Source organism: Podarcis pityusensis (genome assembly GCF_964106645.2).
Source record: "Podarcis pityusensis genome assembly, chromosome: 15".
Lineage (NCBI taxonomy): Eukaryota > Metazoa > Chordata > Lepidosauria > Squamata > Lacertidae > Podarcis > Podarcis pityusensis.
This window is the reverse complement of record NC_138040.1, coordinates 1,829,047-1,853,181: the sequence shown is the minus strand read 5'-3', so window position 1 is coordinate 1,853,181 and position 24,135 is coordinate 1,829,047. Positions and strand designations below refer to the sequence as shown.

The window sequence follows — 24,135 nt, the reverse complement described above, 5'->3', positions numbered from 1 at the left end:
CGCTCCTGTCGTCCGAGGCATCTGGAAGACTATTAACACTACTGCTTTGGCTACTGGCACTAATGGACATGCTGGGGATGGACTGGTTGCTCCCGACACTGTTCACTGTTCCCGTCCGGCCCATGCCGTGGTCTTGCTCCTGAAAGGGAGAGGGGAGAACATCACAGAGGGTTGTTAGCAGGGCAACCCACTGCAGCTGTAACATGAGAATCGTTGCCAGCGAGGCGGCAGCACTTAGATCTCTTCCCTGCTGAATGTTCAGCTTTACAGGTAGCCAAGGAAAGACCTTGAGCCTTGGGGGGGGGGGGGAGGGATGTCATTTGGGTCTGCCGGACATTAGCCAGTTTCACAAACTAGGCAGGTGTTTGTGGACAAGAGCATCAGGGTTAAGACATGGGTTCAAATTTCTTTGCTTGGCTGTCCTCATACAGAATGCTCAGTTCTTGATCTCGATCTTATAGGAAAAGAAATCTAAAGGATAATTCAGACCTTGTTAAATACCAAAGAAAGAAATCATGTGGACAAGTTGTATAATACTGAGAATTGTACCAAGAGCAGAACTCACAGTTGCAAACACACACACACACACACACACACACACACTGCTTTTTGCCACAGATGAGAATCCAACAGGCTTGGATTCAGCAATGCTCTCTTTCCAAAAGTTACCAGAAAGGAATGTTCTGCTACAATTTTAAAACACGACTCTTGCAAACAAGCCGCATCTAATTGCGGCTATTTCAGGCAATCTTCACCCAACCTTGTTGGGTTTGGAACTTAACAGGTTAAGTTGTTCCCATGATGCCTCAACATTCTGACGTCAGCTTTCGAAGCTGGGAGGAGCTGGGAGGAGTTACGTTCTGTTCCTCTCTGGTCTTTGAGGGAGGAAGGTCGCAGTTTGTCATGGCTGCGGTGAGCCCAGGAGTTTTCTGGGGAATGTCGGAATAAAGGACTGAAATGGACAAACCTGGACTCTGTGTGTGTTTGTCTGAAGCTAAGTGAAGCTACGTGACAGTTTTCACCGCTGTGTTCAACTCTGCTGAGGCGTGACTGAGAGCTCAGAGCGGAGGCGTGCCGGGCGGCCATAAAGAGCTAATTGAGGATCGCAAATCAATTAGCGGGGGTCACGTCAAACCAATCAATCAATTCCACTTGGTGCCCTCCAAGTGTCTGGGATTACAAGTCCCTTGGGCTCCAGCACTGTGCTGCCTGGGGCTGATGGAAGCTGTGGCTGAAAACACCCAGGGAGCTCCAAGCTGGGCGAAGGCTGTGCTCGCCAAACTGCTGGAGGAGGAAAGCCTTGTTGCATGATGGGAGGGAAGGCCATGGCTTGGCAGCAGTTGAAATTCACAACCCTGTTTTCAGGGGGGCAGGGCAAGCCACTCGCCGAAAGTGCAGAGGGCAGTTTATGGTGGACATATCCCAAGACGCAGGTTAAGCTCAGATGGAGATATGAATGGGCTGCTGGGAAAGAGGACCGCGGCGGCGATGCCAGAAGCAAGCACCACGCAGCGATGAGTAAAAGGCTGGTGAAGAATTCCTCCCCACCCCCCAAGCCCAGCCTCTGCTTCTACCTCCTCTTCCTCCTGGGTTTCCACCGCGGGACCGTTGTGCGCCTCTTGGAAGAGGAGTTTCTTCATCTTGCGATACTGAAGATTGTCCAGTTCTCTGACTGCATCCTTTGTTCTCTGGATCAGGTCTATTAACACTGTCTCAGGGCGCTCCCGGAGGACAAACACGTGCTGCAGCAGAAGACACAAGCGGGCAGGGGAGTGTCAGTGCCATATGACCTCAGGCTCTGCCCACAAACCACAGCATGCCATGGCTACAGGCAAAGTGTTCTCCTGGACTGGGAAAAGATGTAGGTGCCAACTGCAGAGATGGTCTGGCAAGGCTTCCATCAGTCTGAAGCCCAGGGAATCCCTTGGCCTGGCAAAGGCCTGTGGGAAGCTGCATGCAGAACTGCTCAACTGGAGGGTCCCAGGCAGAGAGACCCAACACATGAGCTCCAGTATGTTTACTCCCTGTTTAGATAAAAGCTCACCACCATCAGAAACTCTAGCCATGATTCTACGACTTAGGATGTCTGGAAGCGCAATATTGCACTGGGTCAGTCCATAAAGAAAAAAGAACCTCAGGGAGCAGCTGATGGCAGAGACCACGATCCAGGTAAGCCACTGCCAGTTGGAGCAGCTTCAAAATAAATGTAAATAGAGAAAGCATCTTTGCAGTGAAGAAGAACTTCCATCAATAGTGAACAACAACACCCCCTGCCCCGGTTTGCTGGTACTTGCTGCTGTCTGTCAGCAGAGCAAATGAAATTAGATCTACAGGGAAGATGGGAAGGAGAAACAGAATGGCCTTTTCAAAGCAGCAGGCGACTTGTACACAATCTGTGTCAGGGGAAGGAAAAACATGGGAGAAGTAAGATGGGAAGCCTGCTTGCACGCATGTGTGGTGGTGGGAGGACTACATATAAAAGAAACACACACGTGACGTAAATAGATGAAGAGGGAAATGGTAGATTGTTTGTTAACTAACACGTAATAGTGTGATGGCCTGGGAATCCGATTCAGAGGCTGAACCGGAGGAATCCCAGCCTGCACAGGAGTCCCCGCCTCCAGGGCCGGCTGAGCTGGGCAGGGCCTTGGATCTGAAGCACCTGCACCTGTGCCAGATCCTCAGGAACAGGCACCAGGTGAATCCTCTCTGGCTCCGGAGGTGATTGAAGACACAGTGCCTACAGGTGCGCCTCTCCCAGCCCTGTCAGGGGAAGGTGAGTCTTCTCCTGGGTCCATTAACCCTCCAGCCTCTCCTGAGCTGCAGAGGCTCAGGGCAGAGAGGCAGAGGGAACTGGTTTCTCCCAGGAGGAGTGCTCGCCTTAAGGCCAGGAGAGGCGGGTCTCCTGGGGGCCGGGGCCGCCCCTGGCCTCATGCGAGAAGATAAAGGCGAGTCAGCCCGGTCCCAGGTTGCGGGAGCAACGTCGTTGAAGAGCTGTTTCGGCCAGCACCCAGTCCTGTTCCTCAAGAGTTCCTGTCCTTGCCCTGCTCCTCGCCCTGGACCCCGCTTCGCCCGTGGAGGACTGTCTGCTGACCCTCGACTCAGGTCCTGGACCTCACCCCACGTTAACCTCCCCCTGGGACCAGCACAAATAGGTTTTCATGCAACTCAAAGGTGTAAGGAGGCCGTGTACTGGTATCAACATATGAAGATGGGAAGCCCCAAGAATGAGAGGCCTGACAAGTTTGCTAAGAGGAGGGATGGAGGGATGTTGAAAGGTTAACTTACAAGGCTCAGAGTGCTGACCATCAGGTCACAAAATAGCCAGGTTCTGCTAGGCTTCGGGAGAAAATGGTACGTGAAAAACATGGAAAGACAAGACTGAAAGGGTAATCGACATGTGCGATTCTAATATTGGGGGGAAGGGGGGTTGCTGACAGATGAAGAATAAAGGAAGTCAAGCTAACCTTCAGGAGCTCCTCCGATGTAGGCCTGTCTTGGGGGATTTTCTGGAGGCAAGAATCTACAAAGTTTCGAAAATAATCAGACCTATAAAGGGTAAGGGAAAACAGAAGTTTTAAACTATTGTTTAGTCAAGGGCGCAGCAGCCTTTTTCGCCCATGTCAACACATCACTTACGCAGGATCATCAGAGGAAACACAGCAACCAAGAAACCAGAAGCCACTGTGGAAATTGGACACATAGGAGAGGCAACCGCCCACCATTACAATTTGACATGGCAAATGCTGCTCTCATGCAAGCATTGCTGTGATGGATCTAACAAATTTCATATTTGCTCAAATAAATAAATCACCAAAGTGCTCACTTATAAACCCATTTAGGTACGTTGATCCCGAAACCCAGACAACTGACCCCAAAACGTGTTGCAACCTCTCCTCCTTCGGCCATTCACTCACCATTCATTGGACTGGAGTGTAGGGGATTCATTCTGCGCTATGTGATATAAGGCACTCATTGCGTTCATATTAAACAAGGGAGGCTTCCTTTCCGCTGCACAGAAAGAAAAAAGTGTTTGCTTAATGGAGGGGGAAGCAACTGGTGGCGCCCCAGCCGGCCTGTGCCTGATCCTCGACAGAACCAGATGGAACGAGGTCACTTGCACCTGCCAAACCCTCCCGCCCCTCACTGTAGCAGAGGGGGAAATACCATGACTGTTGCACTTTCAATGGCCAAATGAGCCACCCAAATGCCAAAGGGGTCAGTTCGGGGTCGAGGGGGGGGGGCTTCTCCAAATTGATGCATGTTTTGCACAGCCCTACGACTGACATATCTGCTTTCTACCAAATCCCTTTTTTAAAGCCACCTAAGAAATCGCTGTCTCTTATGTCAGAAAGTTCCACAGTTTAACTAGAAGCTGTGTGGAACTCTAACCCCAAATTCTAATGCAGTGGACCCTCTAGTTACGTACCGCTCTGGATACGTAACTTTCGGGTTACGAATGCGACAAACCCGGCAGTGTATACTTCTGTCTTTTGCTGCACACGCATGAGCAGAAGCACTCAAATCATACTGCGCACATGCGCAGAAGCAGTGCCCCTGCCTCTGGACTTTTCGGGTTGCAGACAGACCCCCCGGAACAAATTTAATTCATATCCGGAGGGTCCACTGTAATATGAATAAGGAAAGTCTCTTTCTGTTCTCCTCCACCACCACAATTCATGAACCTCTCCCCTGGATCCTAAATTATCTTTTCTTTTTAAAAGACCCAAGTGCTCTATTATTTTTCTCCAAAGGGGGAAAATGCTCCGGCCCTTGATCAACTTTGGTTGCTTCTTCTTCTATCTTTCTCAGTTCCAAAATAATCTTTTTAGATGGGGCAACACATAATTTAGCACCAGTGTTGCTGAAATACAAGAGGCCTCATCACTACTGGCCTTCTGCTGGCTCTTGAAGACATACCTGTTTAGACTGCAATCCTCTTGATTTCCTGACCTGAAACTCCTCATCTAATCATTTTAACTGCTGTTTTAAACTGCTTTAATTAGTATGCTGCTTTAGTGGGTTTGTTTTATTGGACAGTTTAATTATGGGTGCTTTTTAATGTTTTGATGAAATTGTTTTGTTGTGTATTTTATTTCTGTGGGGATATATTTTTGTAAACGGTTTTACACTTGTAAAACCACTTAGAAGCCATTTTGGCAAGCGAGCAGTATATTATTATTATTATTAGTAGTAGTAGTAGCAGCAGCAGCAGCAGGAAATGTACAACCTTTGACTGGGAGAAGTCAGAGCTCGAACAGGCGGACATGGCCTACCTAATTCAATACACGTTATCCCAAGTGACCACACGTCGACTTTACCATCATATTGCCCTTCATCCATGGCTAAAATCACTTCCGGGGCCATCCTGAAGAGAGAAAAATTAAGGTGCTTAGCAGATCCACTCACCAAAATCCTTGACCACTTCTGTCTTGCCCTTTAGGATGAAGACTAACACTGACTACTAACCAACACTAACTAGCCTGAGGTGTAGAGGAAACAATATGGGATATGAGTATATCTGAAGGCCTGGGGTCCCAAGGATGCTACGTAGTTGCTTGAGGAAACACCAGCAGGGCTGAGGGCTCCTGAAAAGGCAGAGCAGGGAGAGAGAGAATATATGCCTTGCATGTTGACGTTCTCTTATTGTCCTCTCCCTCCACATCATTTTCTTGAGTCACTTAATCTTCACCAGGAGAAGGGAAAGGAGAAATCAGGAGGGGCCAGAGAAAGATGCAATGGCAACTGGGTGTCCCTTGGGACTGGTAGGGTGGAAGGCAGGATGACTGACAGCAGGTGGAACCAGAGCCAGAGCCAATGGCAGGTGGAGCTGACTGGCTGTAAGAAGCCAGGCAGGTGGGGCAGAGGCCCTTTTCCCAGGTGCTCACGCCTACCTCTACCTTAAGGGGAAGGGCTGTGGCTCAGTGGAAGAGCATCTGCTCTGCATGCAGAAAGTCCCAAGTTCAATTCCCAGCATCTCCAGGTAAGAAAGAGACCCCCTGCCTGAAACTCTGGAGAGCTGCTGCCAATCAGTGGGGGACAATGCTGAGTTAGGTCTCACTAAGTATATATTAGGTCTTAGTATAAGGCTACTTCCTATGTTCCTATCCAGTCTTCATAAGCTATTTCAGGAAGTACTAAAGGGGGACGATGTGCTGGCAAGTGGGAAACAACTCATTGCCAGACCCCAATATTTACACCCTGGAATGATAGACCTGGCACCGAAGTGATCTCCTTTCCAGCCCACTTTAAGGGCCATCCAGAAATCTGCCTGCCGTGCATGTAAGACCATTAACTGCAAAATGTTAACTCCCACAGCAATACCAATGCTGAAGCCTTCCTTACCAATATGGTGTCCCCACAAACGAGTTGGCAGGAGATGCTATGGAAGCAGATCCGAAGTCAGCAAGTTTCACCTGGCCTGGTTCCGTCAGTAGGATGTTTCCTGCCTTGATATCTCTGGGGAACAAATAGAAGTCAATATGGCACACTTGTTTACTGGCCCCAACACAGGAACAGCCAAGCTGCGGCCCCGCCACCCTTCATGGATCTTGTAGGACTACAACGCCCAACATCTCACACCTGCTGGGACTCGTGAGTTACAGTGCAAAGCATTTGGAGGGCACCATGTTGGCCACCCCTGCCATGAAGAGATTACATACAAACACAGCTGTAGCAAAGTAAGGAAGGAAGCACTAGCATCACCCCAAAACATCTAGGGAAGATGAACCAACACAGTGGCAAGGGGGTGTGAGCGCCTTAACTGCAATCCTGCCCCTAATAACAGGACCAATGAATCCATCCTGTGTCCACCCTGCTGTGGAGCCTCAAAGAAAACCATGGGGTGGCAGGCTTCCTGTTGGAGCATCTGGTTGGCCACTGTGAGGGTGTTGAACTAGACAGGTTGCCAATCGCCTGGCCCAGGACATAGGCTCTTCTCATGTCCTTCAAAGTCACTGCAAATTCAGGCTGCCAGTAAAGCTTAGAGGGTCATACCTAAGTAAATTATACTCAAGCAGACCAACCTGAAATTACAAGCCCTGGGCGAGTCACACCTATTCGTTTCAATGGTCTATTCTAATGAGTACGACTAACACTGGATACAACTTAGTGTGTGTTGTGTTTATTTTCTGATAAATCAACCCCTTGTTTACATTGATCAGCCCAGACACAGATCCAGCTCCAAGAGCCTTCTGGCAGTTCCCACACTGCAAGAAGTGAAGCTACAGGGAACCAGGCAGAGGGCCTTCTTGGTAGTGGCACCCACCCTGTGGAATGCCCTCTCATCAGGTGTCAAGGAGATGAGTAATTATATAACGTTTAGGAAACATCTGAAGGCAGCCCTGAATAGGGAAGCTTTTAAAGGTTTAAGGTTTTACTATGTTTTTATATATGCTGGAAGCCACACTGGGGCTGGGGTAACCCAGTCAGATGGGTGGAGTACAAATAAAGAAATTATTATTATTATTATTATTATTATTATTATTATTAGCAGCAAAACTGCAGTTCCTCATATTTGCTTGATGTACTGAAGAAAGTTGAGTTGGGTTTTTATCACCTTATTTGCGTAATTGTTTGACAAAGGCAGCGGTAGTTGGGGTCTCTAAAGACTCTAGATCTGCACTGGGGAATTTTAACGCATAACACACAGTGACCTGTACACAAACGCACCCCTATCCCATGTATGTGTCTGCCCTATTAAGTCAAGTTATCACTGCAGGTTCTCTGTACACTTGACGAAAAAAGAGGGAAAGCCACCCCATTTAGAAAACCACGAGCTTTTTGCCCAGAGAAACCATAAACGCAGGTTAAATTCAAGCGGACACCACTGGCGATGTCATGAGGAAGGACTTACCTATGGATCATGTTGTGAGAATGCAAGTATGCTAAACCTTGGAGAGCACCGTGGGTAATTGCAGCAATTTCCAGCTCTTGCAATGGCTTTTTATGGACTTGAGGAAAGAGAAACTCAGTTAGCAAAACAGGAAGGGACAGGCTGAATATGCATGCTGTTGACTTGACCAGGCCCGTAAGGTAGGCGACAACACAGAGAGGGCCAGGTGGATTTGGGAACCAGACAGTCTGCAGTGTGCCCTGAGATGAACTCAAGAGCCGGCACAAGTTACTTTATTGCCTGCGTTTCCCCAAATATCAGTTTGACAATCAGCATCCAATCTGTCAAACACATCACAAGCCTCCACAAACGAACAAATGAGCAAAAAGGTTGTAAAAGGTTAACCTCTCCCCAGCCACTATCAGGGGTTCTCACATAGCAGCACAATGAAAGCTCACCTTGCTTCACCAGGCTACTACAAGGAAGCATCCAGCATTTTAAGAAGGTAGACAATTAGGTTAGTGTGGTGGGCCTTGCCCCCTTACAAAATTGTTTTGTGGGTTTACATCCCTTTGCTGAGCAGCAGCAGGCAGGGGCCACCCAATCAGGGCCAAAGACTCTACATAATCAAATAGGGGGAAGTTGCCTGATTGGGGAAGGGACTGGTGAAAGGGAAACAGCAGAAAAAGACCATCAAGTTTTGAAAAATTGGCTCCACAAAATATACCTATGGGGCATTTCCTCCCTTTCACACAGCATGGGATCACCTGGCAATCAAAGGGACGGAGAGGAACATACCTTCTAATAAATCTGATGCTGATCCTAAACAGTATTCCATAACAAGCTGTATAGGACAGAAGGGGGGGAAAGTGTTAGCAAGCGCTTCAGATGGCAAGGGTGGCACCCCAACACCCTAAAACAGGGTCTCATGACAACCTGCTCCTCAGACAGAACCCCACCACCCCCACATTCCTCAGCAGGCAGTCCATAAGCTTCATTTGGACCAACCCTCTCCAGTATTTCCCCACGGCTTCTGTACTGGGTAGCCATACAGAGGTAGCCTGTCTCCGCCAGAAAGTTTCCCTCAAGGTGTCCCAAAGAAATGTGTCAGCAGGGCCCTGACTGTCGACCTCTGATGATTGGGAGGAGCCCTTGCCCACCTGTTCATTTGACTGAGGAACAGCATTGCCAAAGTTTTAAAGTATCTCACGAAAGGCACGTTTATCCTGATCATCAGGAACATGACCCCTCTCTCTCCTCATGTTGATTGCTATTTATTTCATTTGTGCTTCACAAGTGCCTCCTACGAGGCATCCTGAACTCATTTCCAGGATTTATATGGACAGTTACATGAATAGAAAACCAACTGCATATATGATTTTTTTTTTTTTTAAATCCAGATTTAGATAAAATCCACTCCATCCCCAAGACAGACACCAATGGGATAAATATTTCAGAAGCTTGTCAAAAGGGGAGGTGTCTTTTGCAGAGAAGGTGCCTGTGGGATCCGCATCAGAAGAGCGTTCGAAAGGGCAGGTGCCACCACAATGACGGCCCAGTTTCAAGACTGTGCAGAATGGAGCTCCTGATAGGATGAGACCTGCGGGATGCCCACTCCTGCCGGGTGCACTGAACTGTTGGGTGTGTAAGGGAGGTATCCTGGCCCCAAGCTGATATTTTTATTTATTAAATTCATATCTCACTCACAGGAGGAAACTACAGGAGGAGGATAGTGCTCTTATGCTTGGGGTCCTGCTTGCATTTGGTTGCCCTTGTGAGAAGGATGCTGGATCTGGTGGGCCATTGGCCTGCTCCAGCCAGGCTCTTCTTCGGGTCTTACCTTTTGTGCCAGAGGAGCCCAGGGCTCCACTAACCCTAGGAAGCAGGCTTATGCCACACCAAAGGTCGTTCCCAGCCTTGGGCACAGCGCCTTTGTCCAGTGGAGATTCTGGGGACTGAAACTGGGGTTTTCAACATGCAAAGCTTCTGCTCTGCTGTCTGAGCTGTGCCTACCCTCCCTAATCCAAGTGTTCTATAGTGGGACTTCCTCTCCTAGGGACATTACAGACACAGGGATGCCAGCAACTGACTTTTGTTCTCAAAAGAAGAGGCTTATAATTTGGATTTTGCACAAGTTGCCCCCTTTCCGTTGAAGCTGAGAGAACACATTTTTGTATTTCTTTAGGATTTAAAATTCCAGAGGAATCAATAAATCTCCTATCACGCAGTCAGGGCATTATAACTAGAAATTCAGGCCAAATGGGAGAGAGAAAACTTCAAAGGCTTTTGGCTTAAGAGGGCAAGAGACCAGCTGAAAGTTTGGTCTCTTACTTGTGTCACGTGGGATTTAGCCAATCATCCAGAAGGCTCACTCACCGGCAGCCAGCTCCAGCAGATGTTTATGTAGAATCAAGACCCACTGATTTGGGGGGGGGGGGGTTACTTCCAAATAAGTAAGCAACTGGACTGCAACTTTGTGAGAGCCTTGTTGGAGGAAGACTGAAAAGCTGCTTCCACATTTGCTTAAATTTGAACAAGGGCTAAAGGGGCACTTTGGACTGGAGGTTTCTAGGCACACCTGGTATGTTAGGACCCCAGAGCCTTAAAGTGAAGCTAGATGATGGTTTTATGGGGCATTGTGTAGAGCACGGGTGGGGAAATACATGCAGCCTCCCAGAGACTGCTGGAATCCCATCAGCCCTGACCACTGTCCATTCTGGCTTCTGGGAGTTGGGAGTCCCGAGACATCTGAAGGGCCACAAGCTTTGGGAAGCCGATAAAAAGACCACAAAGGCCTTCCATATTGCAATTCTCAATAAAGAGTGGCCAAGAACTGGCTGAAAGCTAACGAAATATTTCATGAGCGATCTATACAATAGAGCAAATGTCTTATGCCGCTTCAGTTAGAGCAAACTCTTCTCATGAATACCATAAATCTCATCAAAGCTTTGATGCTGCGTTTTGTTTTCAAGAGAGATGCCTGGTATGATAGGAATCTTGCTGGAGCTTTGAGTCTCAAGCAAGCGTAGAAGCAGGGAATGAGTCTGATGATAAAACCATGCAAGGGGGTAAAATAAAAGGTAAACAGCTATCTCTAACATACAGGGTCAAAATTTTCACAAGCCAAGGGCACTGGATGACAAGAGTATTGCCTCAATAATCCAGTCAATGCCTGCTGGACAAAGAAGTTTACAGAAGCTCAAAAGATCATATATATATGGCCTTAATGCCATATATACCCAGTAGGTCACTTCGTTCTGCAGGAGAGTTCCGCCTTAAGTCCCCAAAATATCAGAAGTTGGCTCTACAGTAACTCAGAGAAGGGCTTTTAGTGCGGCAGCCCCAAGTTCTGTAGAATGGCATGCCTGTAGAGAAATGACTAGCATCCACTATCTGAACAATTGAAGACGTTTTTGTTTAAACAAGCTGTCCCAGCTGAATAAGTCAGTCCCTTTCTTGGATGCTCATTTTGTATTGTTTTTTAAATGTACCTGTGGTTGTCTTTTTGTACTGTTTTTAAGACTCACAGCTGTTTTTATGGTGTGTCTGTAAATCACCTTCAGATAAATGTAAATGGCAATTCATACTTTCAGGAGGTAACAACTGGGAAAAGGCAAGTGCTGGCGAAGTGTGTTGATTCAATACCTTCAGCCAGCAGACACACATTTCCTTTTTACACTGTTCAACACACACACACACAGCTCCACAAAGGGAAAGGAAAGATGCGCTTACCCATGCTGTATGCTCCCGCAAATAGCAGCCTTTGTATTCTATACTGTTTGGATGTTTAATTCTTTGTAGGAACTTGACTTCTTTAATGATATCCTGCCATTTCTACAAAAGGGAGAAAAGAAGGAGAAGGTCAAGCTTTACAGATGAGAGAAAATGTTTTTTGGGAATCGGAGGCAGAGGGCAGGTATGATCTGACCAGGACAAATACATAAGCAGAGGACTAAGAAGATCAGAAGCAACAAGGCAGAGGAACGGCCACATTCCTCTTCAGCCACCAGCTGCCCTTCTCCATTCAAGAACAAGATTCACTTAAGCCTTTATGTTCCCCCTTTCAGCTGACCTTTATAAACTTAAGTTAAAACTTATTTATCCATATTTCAACCCATATTTCAACCTGCCTTTCCTACTGACCCCCACTACTGAACCACAGGGTAGGAACTTCTTTTTTTTAGCCCAAGGGCTGCATTCACTTATGAGTAACTTTATGGGGGGGGGGGGACCGTTTGCCAGTGGTGGGCAGGGCCAGAGGCAAACCAGGACAGAGCAACGGATGCAACCCTTTCCTTTGTAGAGCAGCCCACAATTCAGTCGGGCAAATGTCAGAGGTCGCTTCGCCCACACGTCTTTCTATCCTCCATCCTGGCATGCAAGAGGCATCAGCACAATTCAAAGACTCGCCCCAGCCGGGCAAACGCCGCTGGGGGCACAGAGCAATGCCAGTGAGGGGTGTATCCTAGGGAGACTCCCAATAGAGAGGCCTGGCATTTGCCACCCACCCCACCCCCAGGCCTGAGGTCCCCAACCACTGTGTTCCATCTTTCTTTGCACAAGCAGCCCCTAATGCAGCTGCTGACGGAGGACAGAAACAATGATTTGCCATAAGCATTACTCTGCTGCACCAAGAGCTCTTGCCTAAGCAGGAGTGTTGTGGCACAGATGGAATTCAGTCCTCTGATCAGCCACGTTGGCCCATGGGGAAAAATTGACACAGAGGGAGCTCCTAAACCAAGTGCATCAATTTTGTTGAATTAATTAAACTAAATTGTTTTAAGTAGATTTTGACTAAATGTGCAATCAATTGCTTCTCTTTTGAATTTTACAGTGTTATTATCTTCCTTAAAGGGTTGTGCAACCTGCTATTCTGAATTATTCCTTTTACAGGGTAGGGGGCACTGGGGATGAGTTTATGGAGCCAAGGGGGTGGTGGCCCAAAAAAAGTTTAGGAACCACTGCTTTAGCTGATCCTGAACTGAGCTGGTGTGTGTGTGTAATAGATGACCTCCAACTCTTATGACTGCAAGAACGGAGGAGAAGGTAGCTGCATTTCACCCTTCAGTGTTGCTGGCATGATGATTAAATGTAACTGCAACTTAAGCTGCCTTCTCTTTCGGCAAAAGAGGAGCAATCTAGAAAGAGTTTTTAAACTGTGTTTTTCAAAACAGACATACACACCCGCCCACTGGAGACAATCCAGCCTTATTTCTGAAGCGGGCGCCATGTGCTTCATTCATGTGAACAGAGTATTTATAGCCCAATAGTAATTAAATCAGCAGGATGAGAAACAGGTATAAATTAGACTTTCACCACTGCATGGTTAAACAAGATGCACAAGGCTTCGGGAACAGAATAAAAATGGAATGCGGGAGGCTGGTGTGGGGAAAACAGAGAAAGGACTCCTAGTTCTGCAGTACCTCAAGACACAGGTAGGAGAAGGGCCACTAAAAGGCATTTTTACATGGCAGGTAGGCATTCTACTCTACATTCACCCTGAAGCGTTCAGCACCAGGGCAAGTTCAGAGCAGGATGTGATTGTTTTGTTTTGGTTTTTGTGTAAAAAATATAAGTCCTCACAGCCCAGATAGAGTGCTGTTGTGTTAACCCCCTGCTGGTAGCTGACACTCCATGTCACACACCTCTGCTTTTCTCCTTTCCCCTCTTGCAGTGATCACTAAGCCTCAGAAGCTGTACTTAACAGCCAAATGGGCTTTTAATGTGCCAGGCTTCAGGCACAAGGCCAGCAAGAAGCAGCAACTAGGCTGTTCTGCCCTGGCCTTCTGCCCTCACCAAGCCTCAGAGCCTGCTGGCACCTGGGCTCTTCACCTGCCGTTCTGAAAACATGTTCAGTTATTCCATAGTGAAAATAAAATGTTTTAACAATAACTGATCTTTGGTGCACAGGATGCGCCCCCATTCTAATAGCTCTGCTCTGTTAAGGCAGAGGTGGCGAATCTCAGGAGCCCTGTTTTTCACCCTCCTTGAGTGTTTTCATCTCGCTGGACTGTGTGCTTGAACACTGATAATGCATCTTGCTTGTCTGGACAGAGGATGGAGGGTGTATATGAGCATGTGTAGAAAGCAGCCTACGGTTCAAAGTAGAAGTTTAGATTTGCAGCTCTACCCACCACCACCATGTGCCCCCCCACGAAGATTTCCATAAAGGGAATGCAGCCCTTAGGCTGAAAAGCAGGCAAGGGAAGCTTCAGTTCATACAAAATCCAGACAGGGCTGCAGTTCTTAAAACACAGCATAACATTAAAATCTCCACACATGAAACTAAAGTGTCTTCAGCCAAGGATCTAGAACTCAAGCGGATCTAGGGTTGCCAGGAGAGTGGGTGACATTCCTAACCTCCAAGGCTTGCTTATGCTGGTAGCGCTCAAAGCCGACCTTAATCTGCCTGGCCTGCAATTTTCCCACGCTCACACCGTTTCCCCACTGCATCTTTCTGAAGTTCCTTGGGACGGATTTGTTCAAAGCAAAGAGCCAGAAAGGGAGAGAGGAGCTTCTGCTTGATCTGCCTTTGATTAAATTCTGCAGGCAAGCAAGCTCTGCTGTCTGAGCTGGTGCCTCTGCTGCATTCATGTCTACCATTCCTAGCAAGTTTTCTTTAGTTAGCTAGCCAGGCGATGGGGCTTTGGGTGTTTTGTTTTGTTTTTAAGCAGAATTTTAGAATGGAATGTCGAAGGCCAAAGAGGAAAGCCAACGTGCGCTTAAGTCAGAATACCACAGCACTAGGTTCGTTTCAGCTTTTGCTATTGATGTTATAACAACATGCATTTTGCACAAAGAGGCCCTTTTTAGGTTGTAGGACAGCTGATCAGTCCCCGGCTAATTCAACATGGAGAAGCAACAAGACTCAAGAAATCCCAGGAGCATCTCTTGTGGCACTTCTTTCCAACTTCATCGCTAAGGGTGCAATCTGGAAGGATGTGGTCCTGCCTACAAATAAAGCTTCCCTGAATGGCATTCAACTGATCCCCAAGAATCCCAGCTCCTGCCTGGGTTTTTGAAAACACACTTCTACTCTTCATGATTGCAGATATAAAGTTTAAAGACAGGGGGAAATGACCTCTTAAAGGCTCAGGGAGGAGGGCAGGAAAATGTTTCTTGTGTTCAGGGAAAGAACAATCTTTTCCACACTTCATCTCTCTGGCTCCCTCCTCAAAATTCCAAACACCGCAGGTCCCTCACCTGCTGCCTACCTGGATCCCTGAAGCCCTATTCCCCTCCTCTTCTAGCACAGACTGAATTTTCCCATTATGACAGAGTCCCTAGAGACACTGAATGCTCAAAGATACTGGTTACTACAGCTCTTTATATTTGTTTTGTATATTCATTCTGCATGCAGTTCAACTAGTGAAGTGTTGAAGGGAACATTCTGGAGAAAGAACCCTGAGGAGTTCCTGTAACCCCAATGGTTGCAGAGCTTAAATCAGCCTCCCCTCCCACAAAATCTTGGTGCTGGACTACAACTCCCCTCACCCCTGACGAATAGCCATGTTACTGCTGCTAATGGGAGTTGTAGTCCAAAACCTGTGAAGGGCACCAGGTTGGCAGAGACTGGCTTGAATGAACTCGCGTCAGCAGATGCAGCACAACCATTCACAAACACTTCACGTACCTCGTTGGATTGCTTCCCACTGTAAGACATTTTCTTGATGGCCACCACTTCATTGGTGCGCACATCATGTGCCTGCAATGTACAAAACAAACAAACCAATAACCACAATGCTGTCACAGCGTTTATTCTGCTAGCAGAAGATCCCACCAAATTGAAATCCAACATATCAGGACTCAAACCCACAGTAGGTCTTGAAGCTGGAACATGGGGATGTTGGGGAATAGACTGCAGTCAGCACCCAGCACTGGTCAGAGGAAGGGAGCTTCCCAGTGAAAAAAGTCTCTGAGCTGTGCACTAGAGCAAGCAAGACCTCTTGAATCCTGCAGAGTCTGCTGGGTCAGACTCACTTCCCAGCCTAAGCAGCAAGCTCTTTGCTGTTGCTGCTGCCAGTGCTGGGGATAGACTCCCTTTGCCTCTGCAAGGTTCCAGTTCTGACAGCCGGCCATTTGGGAACCCCCTCTTGACCACAGGTGCCAATCAAGCAGCCCCAGCATGGCTCTGGACCTCTGCAGATGTGTCACACAATTAAAGCCTCCATAGGCAAAGCACACAACTACCGTCTCTGGCAATGACACCCCCTGAACAAGGTGAGGAAGTGGGCTTGGCCTGGCAAGTAACCAGAAAGGACCAAAATGCAAAATGTCATTTACTGCAGGGTAGACACAAGAATCTGCATTACTGGCAGACTCCACGCAGTCTGAGTACTAACATGACGTAATGGCTGGGCAATACCCTGTTTATGAGCCGGGGGTGGGGAACCACTTTTGATTTGGTGGGAGAACAGGGCTCCCTTCCTCTGACCAGTTAGAAGGAGCAAGGGAAGGTGCTGGAAAAGACTGTTCAACATTTTTGTCTAATTTGCTTAGCTCCTTATTCAAAATAAATATGATTAACAGAAGCCACAAAAAGAGAAGAAAGCTTGAGGGTGTCCGAGGCCAGAATGGATCCTGTATCCCTAATTTTATTAGGGATTTAATCCTTCTTGGGAGGAAACTGACCATTCTGAGGCTTCTCTCAAATTCCAAAAGCTGGATGACAAAAGGGACAAGGGGCTAAGAATTTAGGACAAGGACCCAGAAGTCCAGCCTTTTGTGTGTGCATGGAAGGCCTCAAGAACAGCCAGAGTTAAAATTCCAGGTCGTTTGGTTCAGAGCTTGCATTGCCTCCCTCAGGACCACACGCTGCAGTGCTCTAGCAAGTGCAAGGAGCTTGCAGGGGGGTGGGGTGACAATTCCCAGCTGTGTTCCACAATGCCACACTGACAATGGATGCCAGTACGCAGCCTTGCAAAGCATCTCCACTTCCACACAACACACTTTTGTTAGGTCCGCTATTGTTCCAGGGAGGCCCTCCTCGTCCCTCACAAGGACACTGGAGTTGAGTACTAATAGCCTCAATGACAAACCTCTAATTCAAGACGAACCGGAAACAAAGCAAAGCCCTCACTATCCCTGCTCCTGTGACATGGGTCACAAGGAAGACACACACACCTCCCGATTGCACTTGTCAAGGCCTCCATGGCTTGAGCCAGCTGTGTGGGTGCACCCACTCTTTCGGACAGGCAAAGCTATAGTGCCCCCACCGTCAGAGCACCTTAGTAAACATGGGATCAGTCTACATGGCCTTTTTTTCTATTCCAGCCCTTAAATAAAATGCAGACCCTCTGAGGGGAGATCTACTCAACAACTAAAGTGGGAGAGAAAAAGAGGGGGGGGCAAATGAATCAAGAGCTGTGCAAAGGAAGCAGGCGCAGGAGCAGAATAACTCAGCATCTGAATAACTCAGCATTAATGAAGATACAGCCAATAGCAGAGTAAGGAGTCAATGGGCCCTTAGTGTGCATAAAAACTTAATGAGAGCCCTGCTGGATCAGGCCAGTGGCCCATCTAGTCCAGCATCCTGTTCTCATACTGGCCAATCAAATGCCTGTGGGACCTGAGCACACAAGAGAGAGTGCTCTCCGCTCCTGCAGTTTCCAGCAACAGGCATTCAGAAGGATTATTGCTTCTGACTGTAGAGGCAAAGCACAACCATCATTAATGTTCATTAGTGGTGCCATGTGAGGCAAGTGACACCTTGCAATTGCCAATAGCTACCTGTGAGTTTATTCTTTTCCATGTGCCCCACAGCACCTCCATGCCCAACCCCAGCCCTCTTACAAAATAAACAGCTCCAAAGCTTCCATGGCCGATCTCTCGGAGATCCGTGAAGAGCTTCTCTGGATCTTCTTTGAAGAAGAGCTCTGCAATCTCGGGGTCCTTCAGGCTGCCCGCTCGGCTGGTGGATGGCATTCTGCTGGGCAGTTAGCCAACTGACTATCTGGGTTTAAAGTGCCACCTCGACCCTGGGCTCATCTGTATGAATGGAGCCTTTTCAGCATGGATCACTGCAAGGATACAGGGGAGAGAAAAGGCAGCACGTTACAGGAAGGGAAATCAAAATACAGGTAACACCAAATCCTCGGCCAACCGCTGCAGCATTGCAAAGGTTCTCTTTGCACAAGGCGTCCACTACAGTCCACGTTGCAAGGTGCTTTCAGGGGAAGGAGATCCTGAATGCCACCAGATTGTGTCTATGCAGGAATCCAAAGCAGGCACTCCTATTCATTTACTAAATTTATATCCCACCCTTCCTCCAGGCAGCAACACAGCATCATTGTCCTGTAGGCTATTCAGAGACTGGGCTCAGAGCTCCCACAATGCACAGAAAACAAACTGGGGTCTTCCTCTTTAAGGGTCACACATGGAAGTCCAAGGTGCATTTGCTAGCATCTCTATGAAGGATCTGCAGTAGCAGGGCTGGAAAGCCGGAGGGAGAATTGGTGAGTTGTTGTCAGTCAAAGCAGACAATCCTGGGCTAGGGATCAATGGTCTGACTCTGCCCAAGTGGTGTGCATCCACTTTTCAATGCATGCTGCTTCTCCCAAATTAGAACAGCACTTGCATAAATCAGGCATGCCTAGATCTACCTAGATGGATTACACAATTAAAACTCATACGCAACCAGATCTTCAACACTGTAACTGTATTCCCAGTACCACATCAGATCAGCAAACCCTGTTTCTATAGCAATGGAGGCAGAAATGTAGAAACTGTGCAGTCAAATCTGACAGATCTTTAAGACCTTCGTCTCTACCCACCCCTTCATATGCATATTCACATTCTTGCTAGCCAAACATAAAAAAGATAATGTCAGAACCCATTTCAAGAGGAATTAACCCCATGATTTCATATAAAATTTGGGAGGGGAGATTCCAAACAGAAAACAACTGCTAATTCTCCAAGGGCAGCAACCGAACTGACTTTACAGCAATTTCCAAACCCAGCCAATATTGTAAGTGTCTAGAAACCACCACACCACACTTTTAGTCTACCCCTACCTAAAGCCTTCTCCCTGGCTTTTTAAGTTATTGGGCCGGGGTGGAGAAATTCAGGTCCCTGAGGACCAAATCCAGCCCTCCATACCTCTCCCCCCCCCCACCCTCAGGACTCTCCCCAGGCCCTGATTCACACCCTACTTGAGAGTTTCTTGCTGGAGATGTGTCACTGAACTCTGATAGAACCCTCTTGCTTGCCTGGATGTAGGACAGAGATGGACATGCAATTTGTTTGTGTGTGTAGACACTAGCCTGCTGTTCAAGGCTGAAAATTTATACCTGTTGCTCCACCCACTCTTGCCTTTGGCCCAGCCCACCACTGGCATGCAGTCCTGGGAAGGCTCCCCAGGAGGGACTGCAGCCCTCAGACTGAAAAGGGGCCCCACCTCTGAACAAGGCCTTTAAGGGAAGGTAGCGACTGATTGAGCTGGGTACAAGCTCCCCTCTGGTGTTCCCCTTTCAAGCTCAGTTTTGCACACGATCCGGATCAGGTCCCCAGAGCAGGTGGGGTGAGGGCTACTGGAACTGTGCCTCCCCTTCCACCCTTGGCCAAATAACAAGGCTGATTGTGGAAAGGAACACACTGCACACAGCCAAAAGAATTAGGTGCAAGCTAGCCAGGCCCCATGGAAAGCATGCTATCTGCCGCATTCCTCACATAGGAGGGAAAAGTCCAACAATGCTACAACTTAATCCTCACTCTGAAGAAGGAATTTAAGATTATAGAACACTTTTTTGCATTTACAGTCCATTTCTAAAACAAACAATAAACAGAAGCATCAAGCAGAAGAAAGGGTGGGGCGAGGCGCTGATAAGTGACAGCACACTCCGTATTACTGGGAGAAATTCTTCCTGGCTCAAAAAGTAATGAGGTCATATTCCATCTTTAAGCAGCACTGGGTCCTTACAAAAAAGACATTGTTCAGGATGCAAATGCTGCAATCCCACAAATGCCCTTCTGCTGCCCCCCACCCTGCTCGTATCTGTTCGTGTTAAGCAGAGAGAAGAGGGCTTCACACACCTGCCTCTGGGCAAGGCTATGTACTCCCTGGGTAAACAGATCTACGTTCAAGAGGTAGCATCCATGGCCTGCTCCCATCCACAACCACCACCATTGCGATGTGGATGAGCTCTGAGTCACCAAGAGACAGGGCAGCAACAAGCTTCCAATGCTAGCCAACACTCTTCAAGCAGAGTCCTCCCAAGACACAGCCCATTCACTTACGGAGGAAACAAGCACTTTGTGGCCTTACAAAATGTCCCCTAAAATGCATGCACGTTTGACTCAGCTGCAGGAGGGTAACCTAAGGTTACCAGACGTCTCCGTTTCCCGGGGACAGTCCCCGGATTTACAAATCAGTCCCCATACAAAATCCGTTGAAGTTGAAAAGTGACCCCAGATTCATTAAAAAATAATCTGGTAACCTTAGGGTAACCTACTATTCTGGTCACTCAGTTTATGACTGATCCAATGCCTTTGTGTAAAGCTTAAAAGCGGATCCACCAACTCTCCAGCTCTCATTTGAAATTCCCAGTTCCAAAGGGAAATGCTCCAGGCAGCTGACATCACCAAAGCCAATTTCACACAAAAAATGGGGGGGGGGGGGACACGTTCAGAAAGGAAACAACAAAACAATGGAAGCAAACACGCAGCAAATTAAACTGACAAATACAACAAAAAATATTCGCTAAGCAACAGGTAAAAGGTTTTTGTTTTTGTTTTGTTTTTAAAAGGTCCTGGAACTGAATGGAGCTCAATAAATTTTCCAGCAAAAGGAATTCCACATCCTGAGTAACATCAGCCACACCCTCAAGGGCAGTGTAGGCTGGTCCATTAGGATGACAAGGACCCCCCCCCACCTGCCTTCTTTCTCAGAGGGTCCAGAGGGTGGCACTCCCCACCAGCTGCCTCCTCAGCCTCAATGTTGCCATTATGCATCTCAGCAGGGAGGGGGGGGGAAGAAAGCTGGGGGGGGGGGGAGGACTCTGCTTGTCATTGGCTTTGGCAACACCTACTATTGGTATCCCTGCCCAACCATACCAGCCACTGCGGCCCAATGGTGCCTCAGCTGTTGGCAGAATGCGCAAAAGGGCCTCAACGGGTTATCAAAATTGACAGGTAGTTTCAAATGGAAGTCATGGTCCTTGACATATCATGTCCCTAGCAGGGGCAGAGAAGTCAGTTTCCTTTGTTGCCATGGTTGCCTAATGTGAGTTTTAGCCACATTAGCAAACTTTTTCAGCAGGGGGCGGGTCCACTGTCCCTCAGACCTTGTGGGGGGCCGGACTATTTGGGGGGGGGTGAACGCATTCTGATGTCCCACAAATAACCCAGAGATGCATTTTAAATAAAAGGACACATTCTATTCATGTAAAAACATGCTGATTCCCGGACCGTCCGCGGGCCGGATTTAGAAGGTGATTGGGCCGGATCCAGCCCCCAGGCCTTAGTTTGCCTACCCATGTTTTAGCTCATTTTGGGTCAAGGTCACCACAAGGTTTTCTTCTGTGATTCCAGACACATTCATCTGAATCTCTGCCATCGGCTGCCCAGAAACCAGGTGGAAGCAGATCTGACTTTAACCAGGGGCGTCAAGGATCATATCCCCAATCCCAACCCACTAAAAACCCTGTACTTAATGCTTCGTAATTTAATTATTACCTTTCACTCCATTTACCATGAAACAGCAAGCACCTGTTTCATATTGGACCAAGAAATATTTTTGAGGGCAGGTGAGTGGGTGGGTTCACAGAATAAAGCCATATTAAACTTTGCATGATAAAGAAAGAGGGAGTACCTGTTATGAGTCTGTGGCTTTAGCCATTATATTATTTTATGACCAATGGTTTTTTTAATTACTGTGCAAGCTCTTTTTCTAGCTGCTGTTAGAAATATCCCTGCCCCCTCCTGAAGGGTTGCTTAAGAGTTTGGCCTAGCAAGGCCATCACCTTTCATGTCCTCCCCATGGCACCACTGCCTTTAATAGGGCATCTGGTGTACCATGAGAATGCTAAACAATGAAGCTTTTGCAGTAAATTGCAGGAGAATTCAGGGATCCCATGAAAAACGACTTGAATGAACTGGATCCCCTTGTGCACAGCAAGAAAAAAATATTTCCTTTGGGTTGGGGAGGGTGTCATGTTGCAGATCCCCAAACTGCTTGTCATTTTGAGTACCACATGTTTTCACAGTTGGTTCTGTTGTACGCTAGTTTCATTTCTTTGACAGTTAAATCCAATAACTCCAAAATCTCCTGGCCTCTTTGAGGCATCAGTGCAGCTTACCAGTTTTGATTTTTATTTAACTTATTGAGAAAGCTCTTGCTGTCTGGTCTACTTTCTGCTAAAGGAAGCTGGTATAAGTCATAAAATTATGTTATTAAAGAGTAATATACAGCTTGGATGATATAACTGACTATGGTCATATAATTCTTTTCAAAACGGGACACTTTTAGTCCACATGCTCTGGAGCTACTCTAAGATGTCAATGCCCTTACTACAGCTCCAACACTTATTATGAGGATGAAGCCCCAGTTTTAGATGCTTGGAGACCAGTGGGTCCTGAGCATCATTTTCTGCTGAATTAGCCTACCTGCCCTCCCTCCCTTTGATAAAAAGGAAAAGATTGGAGGGATGAGGGCTTGGGGGGGGGGGCTTTCCATGGGGGGGCAGATGGAGGGGAGAAGATTTAGCTGGCTACCTTATGCTAAAATGGGAGGTCGGGTACTGTGTGAGAATGGTGCAAAGGATGTTTGTCAGTAAGCAGTGCAAGCAAATGCATGTCTACTCACAAGCAAGCCCTACTGAATTTAATGGGGCTTGCTCCCAGGAAAGTAGAAGTAAGTTTAGTTGAACTCAGTAGGGCTTATGCACGCACAAATTCCACTTAGACCTCCGAGTGGGGAAGCAGATGCAACCTGACTAGTAAATCACTTAACTACTCTTAAATTAGTTAAAATATATTAAATAAATTATATGGAAGTTTATTTAATATTTTTATTAAATCTACTACTTCTTTACATTTTAAAGTCCTCAACCGCGATGGGAAGGCGTGGCATGGCCCTCCACCACCGCAGGAAGCTCTCCACTGCCCCAGGGAAGTGCATTGCAGCCCCCGCCTAACAGAAAGGTGCAATGGGGCCCTCAACCTCTGTGGGGATGCCCAGGGAGGCCCTCTACGGCTGTAGGGAGGCCCATCAAGGCCCTCTGCTGCTGTGGGGATGCCCAGAAAGCCCTCCGCTCCCACGGGGAAGCGCAGCAGGGCCCTCCACCACTCTGGATTGGCCCAGAAAGGCCCTCCATCAACATGGACAGGCGTGGTGAGGCCCTCCACTGCTGTGAATAGGTGCAGTTATCTAAAACTTCTGGAGGGTCGCAGCTTGGGAAAGGCTGTACTATATGCGCACTATCAAATCCAGAAATGGTTGTAATAATCGGCAGAGCAATATTTCAGGTTTGTCCTAAAGCAGGGATAGGGGACCTGTGGCCTCCAGATGGTGCTAGAATGCAGCTCCCATCATCCCTCACCAATGGTCATGCAGGCTGCTGGGAGATGGAGGCCAACAACCTCTGGGAAATGCCAGGTTAGCCATCTCGGTCTGAAGTCTAACCCTAACCCAATTGGGCACCTCAGGTGACGCCGCACCAGTTGGTATTGTTTGCTTATTTATCAGATGCCCATAATCTCTCAGTGCTGCACAATAACACAATTTAAAAAGACAAATCCCACACAATGTAATCAGACACAATGCAACACTTAAATCCAATAAAAAAAGGCAGCCGGACTCAAAATGGAGAGTAAGCATAATGCTGGCTCCGTCATTTAACCTAATCCCACAGAAAGCTCCAACAGACTACTCTCAGGCTTTGGCAAAACACACACACACACACACACACACACACACACACAGAACACACACCCTAATTGGAGCGACTGCATCAAGGAATCCTATGTGCCCTTCCTGTAGCTTCTCAGAGAAGTTATTCCAAAGTAAAATAAATATTCTGAAGGAGAAAACCAAAGCTATTGTAAAGAGAGTCTGACGTCCCTCAATGGACTCCCTTGCCTACTTTGCCTAGACCTAAACCAAGGGTGAGGAGCCTTTTTCAGCTGAGGGCCACCTTCCCTTCTGAGGGTCACATGCCTACACACTCTCAAACACCCCAATAATCATTATCAGAGTTCAAGGACACATTTCAGGCAGGCAGAAACACTCAAGGAGGGTAAAGGTCCGGCTGTTGAAGGGTGTGGCCTGAGGAGTTCCAAAGAACCACAGAGAGCCCCAGAGGGCC

The 24,135-nt window shown here is 47.6% G+C and overlaps 1 protein-coding gene across 1 annotated transcript in view; it reads right to left on the bottom strand.

The window, feature by feature from the left end:
- TAOK1 (TAO kinase 1) overlaps positions 1–24,135 on the bottom strand; it is a 59,898-nt gene that overhangs the window by 15,229 nt on the left and 20,534 nt on the right. The window contains exons 2-12 of the mRNA XM_080983328.1: positions 17,627–17,853; positions 15,468–15,539; positions 11,567–11,668; positions 8,633–8,678; positions 7,856–7,952; positions 6,346–6,459; positions 5,277–5,368; positions 3,918–4,011; positions 3,468–3,549; positions 1,575–1,742; positions 4–139 (exon numbers count right to left, since the gene is read on the bottom strand). Coding sequence (XP_080839454.1) covers positions 4–139; positions 1,575–1,742; positions 3,468–3,549; positions 3,918–4,011; positions 5,277–5,368; positions 6,346–6,459; positions 7,856–7,952; positions 8,633–8,678; positions 11,567–11,668; positions 15,468–15,539; positions 17,627–17,758 — 1,135 coding nt within the window. The 5' untranslated portion in view covers positions 17,759–17,853. The remainder of the gene's footprint in view (positions 1–3; positions 140–1,574; positions 1,743–3,467; positions 3,550–3,917; positions 4,012–5,276; positions 5,369–6,345; positions 6,460–7,855; positions 7,953–8,632; positions 8,679–11,566; positions 11,669–15,467; positions 15,540–17,626; positions 17,854–24,135) is intronic.